At 42.3% G+C, this 15226-nt stretch overlaps 2 protein-coding genes across 5 annotated transcripts in view; both read left to right on the top strand.

Annotated features, from left to right (window-relative positions):
• The window catches only part of actn2 (actinin alpha 2), a 64079-nt gene extending 60226 nt beyond the window's left edge, over positions 1–3853 (top strand). For all 3 annotated transcript variants that reach the window (XM_033025450.1, XM_033025449.1, XM_033025448.1), the window contains 3 exons: positions 153–218; positions 991–1149; positions 2974–3853. In XM_033025450.1, the coding sequence (XP_032881341.1) occupies positions 153–218; positions 991–1149; positions 2974–3132 (384 nt within the window). In that variant the 3' untranslated portion in view covers positions 3133–3853. The remainder of the gene's footprint in view (positions 1–152; positions 219–990; positions 1150–2973) is intronic.
• An 8189-nt stretch (positions 3854–12042) lies between these two features.
• The window catches only part of mtr (5-methyltetrahydrofolate-homocysteine methyltransferase), a 67772-nt gene continuing 64588 nt past the window's right edge, over positions 12043–15226 (top strand). For both annotated transcript variants that reach the window (XM_033025445.1, XM_033025444.1), the window contains exons 1-2: positions 12043–12355; positions 14109–14320. In XM_033025445.1, the coding sequence (XP_032881336.1) occupies positions 12328–12355; positions 14109–14320 (240 nt within the window). In that variant the 5' untranslated portion in view covers positions 12043–12327. The remainder of the gene's footprint in view (positions 12356–14108; positions 14321–15226) is intronic.

The following is a 15226-nucleotide window of genomic DNA, read 5'->3' as shown; positions in this document are numbered from 1 at the left end:
CCAATTGAATCCTTTGGACTTTAAATGAATCATTTGGTTCTTGGTGCCCATCTTCATTGTCGATGCATCTCGGGATCTGTGGGATTTGAACTAACCATCACCTTGTTGGAAATCCCTCGTCCCTTCCTTTTATTTGCTGATCTACTCAACAGAAGAAGAATGGAGCAATGGATCCGGATGATCTTAGAGCTTGTCTCATCTCCATGGGCTTTGATCTGGTACGATAGATGCATGTTTACTATATCTGAGGTTAGAAATAAGTGTTGGGATCACCATGAATTTTGAAATCATGTATAGTCTTTCCACTAACTGGAAAGCATGCAACAGAAAGCTTTTAACTGTACCTCAGTGTATAGTATGTGACAAACTAAACTAACTAACGGCAATTCTGAATTTTTATCAAACGATCTGATATATTTAATAGTATCCAGGTGGCCTAGGCCCAAAATTAAAAAGTGAACAAATAACATTTACACAGTAAATAGTAGGGTGCTGGAGTTTTTGGCGATAGGGCAGCATAGTGGTGCAGCAGTAGAGTTGTAGCATGCAGAATCGAGTTAGGGTGAGGGTGATGGCTGTTTGGAAGGATGAGGGGGTACTAATTGAAACTTACCGAATGGTGAAAGGCCTGGGTAGAGTGGATGTGGAGAGGATGTTACCACTAGTGGGAGAGTCTAGGATCAGAGGCCATAGCCTCAGAATAAAAGGATGTACCTGCAGAAAGGAGATGATGAATTTCTTTAGTCAGAGGGTGGTGAATCTGTGGGATTCATTGCCGTAGAAGGATGTGGAGGCCGTCAATGGATATTTCTAAGGCAAAGATTGATAGATTCTTGATCAGTAAGGGTATCAGGAGTTATGGGGAGAAGGCAGGAGAATGGGTTGCGAGGGAAAGATAGATCAGCCATGATTGAATGGCAGAATAGACTTGATAGGCTGAATGGCCTAATTCTGTTCCTATAACTAATGAACTAATGACTCTTTTGGCAGGGTGAGGCTGAGTTTGCACGGATCATGAATTTAATTGATCCAAATGATACCGGCAAAGTGACCTTCCAGTCCTTCATCTCTTTCATGACCCGAGAGACTGCTGACACAGACACAGCTGACCAGGTTGTGGCTTCCTTCAGGATTCTGGCAGGAGATAAGGTAAGTTCTGTTTAAAAAAAAGAAAATATAGAATAGTGCAACACAGGAACAATGTTCATGCTATATCTTTGTCAGCGTCAACACGTGGCGACACTTGTGTACTGCCTAGGTGAGGTCTGCTGTACGATTTTACTGTACCTCGGTATATGTGACAATAAAGTATCGTTAAATCATTGAACATGATAACCATATAACATATAACCATATAACAATTACAGCACGGAAACATGCCATCTCGGCCCTTCTAGTCCATGCCGAACACTTATTCTCCCCTAGTCCCATCTATCTGCACTCAGACCATAACCCTCCATTCCTTTCCCGTCCATATAACTATCCAATTTATTTTTAAATGATAAAATCGAACCTGCCTCCACCACCTCCACTGGAAGCTCATTCCACACAGCTACCACTCTCTGAGTAAAGAAGTTCCCCCTCATGTTACCCCTAAACTTCTGTCCCTTAATTCTCAAGTCATGTCCTCTTGTTTGAATCTTCCCTACTCTCAGTGGGAAAAGCTTATCCACGTCAACTCTGTCTATCCCTCTCATCATTTTAAAGACCTCTATCAAGTCCCCCCCTTAACCTTCTGCGCTCCAAAGAATAAAGACCTAACTTGTTCAACCTTTCTCTGTATACCAAATTAAACTTGTCTCCTCTGCATATATGTGATCCATATCCCTCTACTTGCTTCATTTCCATGTGCTTAGCTAAAACCCTCTTAAACAACATGATACTTGCTTCCACCACCACCTCTGACAATGCGTTAACTTTGTCCCTCTCACCTCAAAGCTATGCCTGTTAGTCTTTGACAACTCCACCCTGGGGAAAAGGTTCTGACTGTCTACCCTATCTAACTCTCTCATAATTCTATATACTTCTAACAGGTCTCCCCTCAACCTCCATTAAGAATTGTACAAGTTTTATTTTTCCATGTTAAAACTGAGGTTCCTATAAAGTAAAAAAATACCTGCAGATTCTGAAAATCTAAACTAAAAACAGAAACCGCTGAAAACCTTCAGCAGGTCAGTCAGCATCTGTAGAAGACTATCACCTAAAATCTCACCTGTTTCTCTTTCCGTGGATTTGGTTTAGTTTAGTTTAGAGATACAGCATGGAAACAGGCCCTTCGGCCCACCGAGCCCGCACCGACCAGTGATCTGTACGCAGACGCAGATGCTGCCTGACCTCAGAATTTACAACATTTTGTATTCCTATGATGGGATGGCATGGTTGCACTGTGGTAGAATTGCTGCCTTACAGCACCAGAGACCTGAGTTTGATCCTGACTACGGGTGGTGTCTGTACGGAGTTTGTACGCTCTCCGTGTGATTTGCATGGGTTTTCTCTCATGTGCTCCGGTTTCCTCCCACACTCCAAAGAAGTAAAGGTTTGTAGGCTAATTGGCTTGGTAAAATTGTAAATTATCCCTAGAGTGTAGGATAGTGGTAGTGTGCGGGGATCGCTGGTTGGCGCAGACACGATGAACCGAAGGGCCGGTTTCTGCGCTATCTCTAAACTAAAATAAACCATTAAGTTTGTTGATGTAGTTAATAGTCCTGATATCTGATATCATGTAAGTTAAATCTCCAGCCTGTACTCTGGTGCATCATTGCCCTCCTTTGCATCTCTGCTCCCATTTAAAATAGAAAAAACTATGCCTTTTTCCAAATGAAGTATCCCACTTTTCAACTACGGCAGTGCAAGTATGTGGAAATGTGGTTATTTTTAGAAAACACAAGAGCATTTCAAGTAAGAAATTTAGAAGATGTTAATCTTAAACTTTTAAACTAAACTGACAAAATCACACTTTTTTTTTATAAACAGCCTTACATTCTGCCTGAGGAGTTGCGCCATGAATTGCCTCCCAAACAGGCTGAATACTGCATTTCCTGCATGCCACCCTACAGAGGGCCACCTAGTGTACCAGGAGCCCTGGACTATGTCTCGTTTTCAACTGCGCTGTACGGTGAAAGCGATCTGTAATAAAGAATTCTGATACAGCCTTTTCTTCCCTTCCTCAGCCTGAATATTTTAGTGATTGAAAGTGTAGATTAGTGAATAACCTTGAATGCAATACTAGACGTGAATGTCTAAAATTGATGTTATGCTAAGCAAAATGAGAAAGTATGTCAGCCTGGTATGAGGTATTAGTATTATGTAGGGGAAATCCATTGGCATTTAATGGCACTGTGCGACTACAAAATCTGATGCATGAATAATATGACTTAAAAATGTGAACATTTATTCTTCTTGGTATTAAAACCGAGTCGTAGATGACTTGCTTGATAGATTTGTTCACCAAACATGTAGGAATATTTAAACAAAAAAAGACACCAAGTGCTGGAGTAACTCAACGGGTCATGCAGCATTTCTGGAGAACATGGAGAGGTGGAGTTTCTGGTTGGGACCCCTCTTCAAACCCCTAAACATCACCTATCCATATTCTCCAGAGATGCTGCCGCCTTCTTCTTGCGTATGGCGTGCACAGCCTAAAGTTGTAAGACAACTTGTTCTGTTTGATCTTCTGTTTATGCACGCCAGGTTGATTGCATTCGTCGAAACAGGGTGGACCACGTGAAGGTTACAATCTCCAACCCCTGATGTTGCCTGACCCGCTGAGTTACTCCAGCACTTTGTGTCTTTTTCTGTAAACCAGCAACTGCAATCCCTTGTAGCCACATGTAGGAAATTACCACTAATACTTTAAAAAAAACAGTTCATATTCCTCCTACACTATGTCCATGGAAAAGCTCAATGGTTCTTTATCACATAAATGCATTTTGTGCCAGCAATGAAGAGATACAATTATAGACCAGCCGTGAGCACAGTTTTCTTTTTGGCATCTGCTGCCCAATCAGTCCTTTGAAAATCAAAGTAAACTGCAGATGCTGAAAATCTGAAATAAAAACAGAAAATAGCAAATACACTCAGCAAGTCAGGAAGTCTCTGTGGAATGAGAAGCAGAGCTAATCTGAAGCATTTACCCTGTTCCCCTTTTCGCACCTGCTCAGAGTTTCTGAGGCAAAACATAAAGTGCAGAGGGAACTCAGCGGGTCAGGCAGCACTAATGGAAGGGATAGGTATGCAAAGTTTTGGATCAGGACCCTTTTCCATACTCAAGCATTTACATGTGTTTCTAACATTTTCTTTATTGCCTCAGTCCTATACAGTGCATTCAGAAAGTATTCAGACCCCTTCACTTTTTCCACATTTTGTTACGTTACAACCTTATTCTAAAATGGATTAAATTATATATTTTTTATCAATCTACACGCAATACCCCATAATAAAAAAAGCAAAAACAGGTGTTTAGAAATGTTTGTAAAGTAATTAAAAAGAAATAACTGAAATATCACATTTACATAAGTATTCACACCCTTTACTCATTACTTTGTCGAGGCACCTTTGGCAGTGATTACAGCCTCAAGTCTTCTTGGGTATGATGTTACAAGCTTGGCACACCTGTGTTTGGGTAATTTCTCCCATTCTTCTCTGCAGATCCTCTCAAGCTCTATGTTGGATGGGGAGCGTCGATGCACTGCTATTTTCAGGTCCCTCCAGAGATATTCAATCGGGTTCAAGTCGGGCTGTGGCTGGGCCACTCAAGGACATTCGGGAAGGGAGAGTGGACGCTAGCGCGCTTTGGCTGCCGCTGCTCTCTCTTCACATTGTGTTTTTGATTTTCTGTTTTTGGACTGAATTCTGTTTTTAGTTTGTGTCTCTGTGATGTCTTTATTATTTATTTTACTCTGATTATATGTTTAAATTCCTGTTAATCTATGTAAGGTGTCCTTGAGATGTCTGAAAGGCGCCCAACAAATAAAATTTATTATTATTAAAATAAAAATAAATTTATTATTATTAGACTTGTCAGGAAGCCCCTCCTGTGTTGTATTGGCTGTGTGCTTAGGGTTGTTGTCCTGTTGGAAGGTGATCCTCTTCCCCAGTCTGCGGTCCTGAACGCTCTGGAGCAGGTTTTCATCAAGGATCTCTCTGTACTTTGCTCCGTTCATGTTTTCCTCGATCCTGACTAGTCTCCCAGTTCCTGCTGCTGAAAAACATCCCTACAGCATGATGCTGCCACCACCGTGCATCACTGTAGGTATGGTATTGGCCAGGTGATGAATGGTGCCTGGTTTCCTCCAGACGTGACGCTTGGCATTCAGGCCAAAGAGTTTAATCTTGGTTTCATCAGACCAGAGAATCTTGTTTAGGTGCCTTTTGGCAAACTTCAAGCGGGCTGTCATATGCCTTTTACTGAGGAGTGGCTTCCATCTGCCTACTCTACCATAAAGGCCTGATTGGTGGAGTGCTGCAGATATAGTTGTCCTTGTGGAAGGTTCTCCCATCTCCATAGAGGAACTCTGGAGCTCTGACAGAGTGACCATCGGGTTCTTGGGCACCTCCCTGACCAAGGCCCTTCTCCCCCTATTGCTCAGTTTGGCCAGGCAGCCAGCTCTATGAAGAGTCCTAGTCGTTACAAAGTTCTTCCATTTAAGAATGACGGGGGCCACTGTGCTCTTTGGGACCTGCAATGCTGCAGAAATTGTTTTATACCCTTCCCCAGATCTGTGCCTCGACACAATCCTGTCTCGGAGGTCTACGGACAATTCCTTCGTCTTCATGGCTTGGTTTTTGCTCTGACATGCACTGTCAACTGTGGGACCTTATATAGACAGGTGTGTGCTTTCCAAATCATGTCCAATCAATTTAATTTACCACAGGTGGACTCCAATCAAGTTGTAGAAACATTGCAAGGATAATCAATGGAAACAGGATGCACCGAAACTCAATTTCGAGTGTCATAGCAAAGGGCCTGAATACTTATGTAAATGTGATATCTCAGTTATTTCTTTTTAATTACTTTGCAAAAATTTCTAAACACCTGTTTTTGCTTTTTTATTATGAGGTATTGTGTGTAGGTTGATGATAAAAAAAAATGTTTTAATCCATCTTAGAATAAGGCTGTAACGTAACAAAATGTAGAAAAAGTGAAGGGATCTGAATACTTTCTGAATGCACTGTACATTGGTGAATCTATATGGTTCTTGCTTGAAGCTGCCAAGAATATTTAGCCTCACAAGATATGCACCTGTCTCCCTGCCCTTGTGTCAATTAAATTAATAAGTTATACAGTAGGAGTAGAATTAGGCCATTCGGCCCATCAAGTCTGCTCTGCCATTCAATCATGGCTGATCTATCTTTCCCTCTCAACCCGATTCTCTTGCCTTCACCCAATATCCCTTACACCCTTAGTAATCAAGAATCTGTCTTTAAGAATAAGGGGTAAGCCATTTAGAACGGAGGTGAGGAAAAACGTTTTCACACAGAGGGGTGTGGATCTGTGGAATACTCTGTCTTAGAAGGCAGTAGAGGCCAATTCTCTGTATGCTTTCAAGAGCGAATTGGATAGATCTCTTAAAGATAGCGGAGTGGGGGAAGAAGTAGGAACGGGGTACTGAATATGGATGATCAGCCATGATCACAGTGAATTGCGGTGCTGGCTCGATGGGCTAAATGGCCTACTCCTACACCTATTGTCTTGTCTATAGTAGCCACCTTAAAAATATCTACTGACGTGGCCACAGGTGTCTGTGGCATTGGATCTGTTCCCCTTATACCCTCTAGACTTGGATTCTTACCCCTTTTCTTTCGTCATATTTTTGTTTGTATTGCATTGACATAAAACCCACAATAAAAGATTATGAACCTGAAATGTTTCGCTCTCTTGAAATATTTCATATATTCAGTGTTTTGTGTCCTATTTACAGCATCTGTTTATTGTTTAATCCTTAATATATCGATAGCTTCTGTAACTTAAATTACTGCATTTTGACCGGGATAGAATTTGACATTGTATGAAATTAGATTTAGAATCCAGTTTCACATTTTCATTGGAATGAAAATGAGATGTGAACTCCTGATTAGGCATTATCTGCAACACATTGTACACAAAGATCTGTCATTAATTCTTCAATCATGTTCCCAGTCTTTGCGTGACTCTTCATATTAGATTTTCCTTCATAGCCTTAATAAAAGCCTGTTTTCTATAAACTGATATTTTGCAAATCCAGACTTTGTTGTTCCCGACAGTTTGTGGAGGAAAAATTGGAAAATAACTTTCCCTCGTCTATTACAGGATCAACATTTTTCAGGAAAGAAGTATTATGTTTTCAGTTTTGGTCACCCTGCTATAGGAAATATGTTGTTAAGCTGGGATGGGTGCAGAGAAGATTTACGAGGATGTTGCCAGGAATCGAGTCCTCAGCTACAGGGATAGTTTGTGCAGGCTCGGATTGTATTCCTTAGAGTGCAAGAGGATGAGGGGTGCTTTTATCGTGGTGTATAAAATCGTGACAGGAATAGATAGGGTAAATGCACAGTCTTTTACCCAGGGTAGGGGTATCAAGAACCAGAGGATATGGGATTAAGGTGAGGGTGGATCGATTTAATAAGAACCTGAGGGGCAACTTATTTTTACACGAAGAATGGTATGTACATGGAACAAGCTACCTGCAGAGGAACTTAAGGCAGGTATTATCACATTGTTTAAAAACATTTGGACAGATACATGGATAGGACAGGTTTAGAGGGATATGGGCTTAACGTAAGCAGGTGGGACTAGTGTAGATGGGCCATGTTGGTGGGCGTTGGCAAGTTGGGTTGAAGGGCCTGTTTCCACTCCGTATGACACTATGTAGTAAAATGCTGTCCCCATTCCCTTTTTTTTCCCCATTTATCGTTTTTTTGTAAAATAAAACTGCATTTTTATCGTTATTAATGTTTGAAACTTTATTAAAATGAGTACTTGCTAAACTGGTTGACTGTACCCTTATTCCACAAGTCCATTTACTGGTCGTTTATCAATTCATTTATATAGAAGCTGATACCTTACTGCACACACTGGACAGCTATTTAGTCTGGGGTAGAGATGCAGCATGGAAACAGGTCCTTCGGCCCTCTGAGTCCATACTGTTCATCAATCACCCACTCACACTGGTTCTAATTTATCCCTATGTTTCATCCACTCCCTACGCTCAAATGGCAATTTACAGAGGCCAATTAACTAACAAACCTGCACATCTTTAGTGTAAGCTTAAAGAGCATTACATATTATTTACATAGTCCCCCTTGTCCTCACCTTCCACCCTACCAGCCGTCACATAATCCTCCAACATTTTCACCACCTCCAAAGGGATCCCACCACTGGCCACATCTTCCCATCTCCTCCCCTGTCAGCTTTCCACGGAGACCGCTCCCTCCGTAACTCCCTGGTCAATTCGTCCCTTCCCACCCAAACCATCCCCTCTCCTGGCACTTTCCCTTGCAACCACAGGAAATGCTACACTTTTTGCTTTACCTCCCCCCTTGACTCTATTCAAGGACCCAAACATCCTTTCCAGGTGCGGCAGAGGTTCACCTGCACCTCCTCCAACCTCATTGCATCCGCTGCTCTAGGTGTCAGCTGCTCTACATCGGTGAGACCTAGCGTAGGCTTGGCGATCGCTTCGCCCAACACCTCCGCTCGGTTCGCATTAACCTACCTGATCTCCCGGCGGCTCAGCACTTCAATCCCCTCCCATTCAGAATCCAACGATCATTAGATGCATAGAGAGGCGTATACATATGGGCTTAGGGGACATGGAGTGATTCAGGCCAGGCACAAGAAGTGGAGAGTACACAGTTCCTACCAGATCAGAGAGAACAGAAAGCTACAACTTATATGCAGATGAAGGAAAGCTTGGTACATTCATCTCTTTGTTTGTACAACTACTTCAATAAAGAACCAATCAAACTGGAAATAACGACTGGAAGATCTGTTCTTTTTTGGTTTGCGTAACATCACCCCTACTTACCTGTATAGTAATGGCAAAGGCATGTTCGACGCTGGAAAAGTTAGAAATTTGCCACTATAGACTCCTTTGCCAATTTCCACACTGTACCTCTAAATACATTTTTTAAATATATAAATTTACACTGCGGAAACAATAGTCTGCACTTCTGAAGAAAATAGATGCTGTTTCAGATCGGGTTAGTCTGAAGAAGGTTCCCGACTCAAAATGTCACCAATCCATTTTCACCAGAGATGCTGCCTGACCCGCTGAGTACCTCCAACATTTAGTGTCTATGGTATAAATGGCATCTGCAGTTCCTATTTATTACTTTACAAAAGACTGTACACTTGACTTCTGTATTGTTTATTAGTTACATAATCCCGGCATTTAAATATAAAGACCTTGAATTTCCATGTAGCTGTTCAGGTCCCATGGCCTCCACTTCAAACAGGGGATGAAGAAAGCAGAAATACATGGATAGTCAGAATCGTTTCCTCAGGATAGAAAAATCAAATATTGAGAACAAATCTTTAAAGTGAGGGGCAAGTTTTTGTGTTATACAGAGGGTGGTGCGTGCCTGGAATGTACTGTGGGGGGTGGTAGTTGAAACAGTTACATCAGTGGCATTTAAAATACTTTTGGATAGGCACATAGAAACAGAGAGATATGGGTTATGTGTACACACTACACACTTGAGGTAATTTACAGGGGCCAATTAATCTACAAACCCCGCCCATCTTTGGGATGTGGGAGGAATGCGGAGCAACCGGAGGAAACCCATGTGTGGTCTTCGCATCATGTTCAGCACAGACATTGTGGGCCAAAGGGCCTGTTCTTATTCTGTGTTGTTCTGTGCATGTACTATGTTGATTTAGATTTTCGAATCAAACTTCAGAGGGTATCAACATTTTTATTTTAGTGTGTCACTAACATTGATATCTGCCTGTTCTTATCTACACTTGTAAATGTCTGCCTGTGATCAACCTTCATTTATTTCATTAACATTTTTAATTTCCACTTTTGTATCATTATCCTGCAATCAATGCACTGATGTATATTGAAGATAGACATAAAAAGTTACTCTGCAAATCAGACAGCATCTCTGGAGAAAAGGAATATGTGACGTTTCGGGTCGAGACCCTTCTTCAGACTGAGAGTCAGGGGAAAGGGAGACGAGATAGGTAGAACAAATGAATGAAGATCTGCAAAAAAGTAATGATGATAAAGGAAACACCATCTAAGGACCCAAACAGTCTTTCCAGGTGAGGCAAAGGTTCACTTGCACCTCCTCCAACCTCATCTACTGTATGATGAGTCTGAAGAAGGGTTTCGGCCCGAAACGTCGCCTATTTCCTTCGCTCCATAGATGCTGCTGCACCCGCTGAGTTCCTCCAGCAATTTTGTGTACCTTCATCTACTGTATCCCCTGTTCCAGGTGTCAACTTCTCTATATCGGCGAGACCAAGCACAGGCTCGGCGATCATTTCGCTGAACACCTCCGCTCAGTCCATCTTAACCTACCTGATCTCCCGGTGGCTCAGCACTTCAACTCCCCCTCCCATTCCCAATCTGACCTTTCTGGCCTGGGCCTCTTCCATTGTCAGAGTGAGGCCCAGCGCAAATTGGAGGAACAGCATCTATTTCGCTTGGGTAGTTTACACCCCAGCGGTATAGGGGGGTTGCACGTAAGGTCACTGGGTCATAGGGCTTGACGCACAGAGCCGCTGAATCCATCTGGAAGACATACGTAACTTCCGGTATATGTTATTAATGCTAGAAACGCGTACTTTCCTACCTGTTAAAAAACGCCAAAATGTTGAATTTCTACACTGAAAAAAATTGTGGAAGTCGGGGTAAGTGTGAGAGACATGTACCCAACTCCAAAAGTGAAGCGAAATGAAGGTAAAGAGAAGCAGAGCTGAAGGGACTACAGCAACTAAAGTGCTTGGTAAACATTGGTCGTGCAGATATCGTAATTGAAAATATTGGGAATTATCGTGTTTGCTCACTGCATTTCATCAACAGTAAGGCATTATTTGTGTTTTTTCTTGATTCCTTTGGTATCTAAAAAGTATTAGAAGTGATCAATCTGGCTGTATATTTTTCTTCAGATGCGTTTTCATTTTGTATGTAAAAACCCACTTGAGAACCATGGGCGATTTAAAAAATTTACAGCCAGATTTATCACTTTTGAAACTTTTTAGATGCCAAAGAAATCAAGAAAAAACACAAATAATGCCTTAGTTGATGAAATGCAGTGAGCAAACGGCCAATGTTCGCCAAGCACTCTGGCTGTTGTTGTCCCTTCAGCTCTCACTTCTATCTACCGTAATTTCTCCTCACTTTTGGAATTCTGAAGTAGGATAAATGTCTCACACACTTATCCCGATTTCCATAATTATTTGCAGCGCAAAAATGGACATTTTCAGCAGGTTTTAACAGGCCCACTACGCTGGAAACAATGGTAAGTGCCTACCTGCAGTTCATCGCGTGTACTCCATTTGGAGTAGCATAGCAACTGTACGGGTCATGGGTCGTGACCCGACTGCCGTGAAACCTCCCTATATTGACTTCTCTAACTTCAGATAGCCCTTGCTTTCTCTCCCTCTCCATCCCCTGCCCTTTCCCAGTTCTCCCACCAGTCTTACTGTCTCCGACTACATTCTATCCCTGCCCGACATCAGTCTGAAGAAGGGTCTCGACCCGAAACATCACCCATTCCCTTCTCACCAGTTACTCCTGTATTTTGTGTCTACCTTCGATCTAAACCAGCATCTGCAGTTCTTTCCTACACAGGCCATTGTTAGCTGTGTGTTAGGTAAGAACGAGTTACAGACAATGAGAATCAACAAGACGACTTTGAAGCTGGTGCTACTAGGGTAGGGTGTGGGGATGGAAGGTGCAAGTTAGAGGTTGTAAGCTGCCCAAACGAAATATGAGATGCAACATCCCCTCTCGTTGCTCCCCCTCTGTGATTCCTCCTGCTCTCGGACTACTTCAGCTTTTTGTGTCTATCTTTGGTTTAAATCAGCATCTGCAGTTCCCGCCAACACATCTCTCTGACGTGTGTTTGTTGCCGGCGGGGGGCGGCGCCTGCTCACTGGTGCAGATCAGCGGGCTGCCGGCGGACGGGAGCAGCGCATGCGCACTTGGGGGTTTGTTGCCGGCGGATCTGCGCCTGCGCACTGGGGGCAGGCCCGGCGATGGGCTGGTTGCGAGCGGCCGGCTGTCGGCAAGAAACGTCACCGTGTCGCTGATCGCGCGAGCCGGCAGAGCTCGGACTCTGGGCCTGGACCTGGGCCGGGCGTGGCTGCGAGCTGCGAGGCTGGCAAACGGGGGACACATGGCGCCGGCGTTCACCACGGGAGGTGGTGAGTGGAGATGGGACCAGGGGGGAGTGAGGGGTAGAGAAAGAGGGGAGTGGAGGTAGGGAGGGAAGGGGGTAGTGGGGTGGTTGCAGGACCAAGGGGTGCAGAGGAAAAGACAGGGCTGCAGGCGATGGTTCCTCTGGACCACAAAGTTTAGGTTTACCTTTGTCACATGCACTGAAGTACAGTGAAAAACGTTGTTTTGCATGCTATACAATCAGATCCGATAATACCATACATTAATACAATACAAACTCAAATCCAATAAATAGGTAGATATAGGGGAAGATACAGAATGCAGAATATAGTTCTCAGCATTGTAGCCACGAGGTTGTGACTTCAATGCAGAAGTGATCACCAAAGATCTTATAGCGGAGCTATAAGATCTTTGGTGATCACTGTGATGTGACAGAAAGCAAGGGCAGATCAATGGAGCAAATAGTCTGTGATCTTTGACCAGCTAGTTGTTGCTTTCTGTTGCAATCCGGAGGATATATTCTCATTTGACGCCTGCAATTAGGGATGCAACGCTCCAACACTACCTTCAGGAGTGTTGTCATTCAGAACACCTGTTTGTTCTTTCAAGTCGATATGGACGATATTTTGATAAAAGACAGCTGAAGGACTGTCCCGACCTGAAACGTTGTCTGTCCATTTTCTCAGCCTGACCTGCTGAGTTCCTGCAGCACTTTGATCATGTATGTTTCGGGCCCTTGCTATTTGTAAATAGATTGTTTTGTTATGTAACATGGCAAACAACCATCGTTTGTGCTGCCTGTCAAACCTTGACATGTCGTGAGGCCATTAATATTATACAAACAATATTAGAACAAAATATTATGCACTAATGCCTTTGGAAAATCTGTGCTCCAATCAATTTTAATTTAGGCATTTTATTACAAATTGTGATATGACTATCATTAAAAATCAGTTGAAGTAGTGTAATAGTGAGAATGAGTTGTTGAAGTGTAGAATTAATTTCTGATAAAATCCAAATAATTATTAGCTTTTTTGTTGAGTAATGTAAAAATTCTTAGTGCAGGTTAATGTTTGTACAGGTCCACCACTGATTTATTAGCACCCTTTGTTCCAGAGTCTTTCTGGATTATCCATTCTGCCGGACCAACAAAGGTATTGGCCTTCGAGAAGGGCCCAATGGTACCGTAACAGTCCACCTATGCCGCCAAGGGGCTGAGATACTGGACTGCAAAGTCATCCTCTGAGATCGGTTATTTTAACAGATCTGCGTTCCAGAGTCCCGGCCGCAGGGGGCAAATTTGATCCGCCAATTGGACGTGGAAGTCAGCTATGAGAACGGATCTGCTGGTTCTGGCCTGGCCAGAGTTGCAGAGCCCCAGCCACAGAGGGTAAATACAACCCAGCCATCAACGCGCTAGTCTCAATGAGGTCGAGATCAGCCATATTTTTATAGAGTTCAATTAATGTACAAATCTGCACCTCTCTGGGATGTGGGAGGAAACCGAAGCACCCCGCAGAAAGCCATACAGTCACAAGGAGAATGGGCAAACTCCATACAAACCGCATCCAGGTCAGGATCAAACCTGGGCTTTAGAGCTGTGTAGCAGCAGTTCTACGAGCTGCGCAACTGTGCCGCCCAATGTTTGAGTAGCCTTTCCACTGCATCCACTTGTCACAGTGTATGTGACAATAATAAACCAAAACCTGGAATTAGGTTGTTTTTTTTCAATGTGCATCCTAACTTGCTGGATTTAAAAATAAGCTTTCTTAATTCCAGAAGTAAGGAATCGTCCTCAAGATGATCTGAAAATAATTCTGCAAAAGCGCATCATGGTGTTGGATGGGGGGATGGGCACCATGATTCAGCAATACAAACTTGGCGAAGATGATTATCGTGGTGACGAATTCAAAGATCATCCAAAACTTTTAAAGGGGAACAATGATCTTCTCAGCATAACACAATCTGACATTATCTGCAAAATTCATGAGGTATGGCATAACCTTTCGCCTTGGGTCAAAGTAGCAATGTTACAAAATTTTGAGATTTAAAAAATCAAGTCTGCAATTTATCCCATCAGATAAAGCATAAAAAGAAGTTTAATTTGACACCTAATTCACTTTCATATCTCAAGAATTAAAAAAGTTATGGCCATTTTCATACTCGGAAATTAGCATCTTGTTCCCTATTGATTTTCTATGGACATAACAAAAAAGCTGTGATCGTGGACAGTCAAAAGCCCATAACTTTCTTAAAAAATAAGAGAACTGAATGAAATTTTCAGTTATCATAGATTGAACCATTCTGAAACAAATATAAAATAATCTTACTTGGATGACCTGAAATTAAAGCATATAATTAGTTAGTTACCCAATTGTAGCTAATTTCAAACTTCAATTACTAGATCTAAACATCTATCCATTTCTTAATAAATGATTAACATTTTTAAATAGCCTAAGTGTCCAAATAATATTCACAAATAATTCACAATAAAACATGATTTTAAAATCTCATTTACATTAATTTATAGGCCAAATGGAAGGAATTTAGTGTTCAATTGCTGTAAATTAAAGTCCATTTAAATCAGCTTTCTAGTGGGATCCTGTGAACGCGCTGGTTTAGAACGTTCACATTGCGGTAGATTTGTGCCCTCAAATGCCCAGAAAAATACTGCGGGATATAATGGGCCCAAAATTAGCTACTCGCAACATTAAACTTTGTATAAAGGGATCTTAAGAAGCCCTTTTTAACGTAAAAATAAACAGCCTACCTCCTGTTGTCCCCTGTATGAGATCCGGCCGGTTGCCGGCCGTCGGGGGTTTAGAGGTTAATTTTTAAACAACTATAACAATTAGCTAAAGCTCTTAAAACTAATAATAGCTCAAGCGACGGAATCT

The sequence above is a fragment of the Amblyraja radiata genome, chromosome 8 (assembly GCF_010909765.2).
Source record: "Amblyraja radiata isolate CabotCenter1 chromosome 8, sAmbRad1.1.pri, whole genome shotgun sequence".
NCBI lineage: Eukaryota > Metazoa > Chordata > Chondrichthyes > Rajiformes > Rajidae > Amblyraja > Amblyraja radiata.
This window is presented reverse-complemented; position numbering and strand designations above follow the sequence as displayed.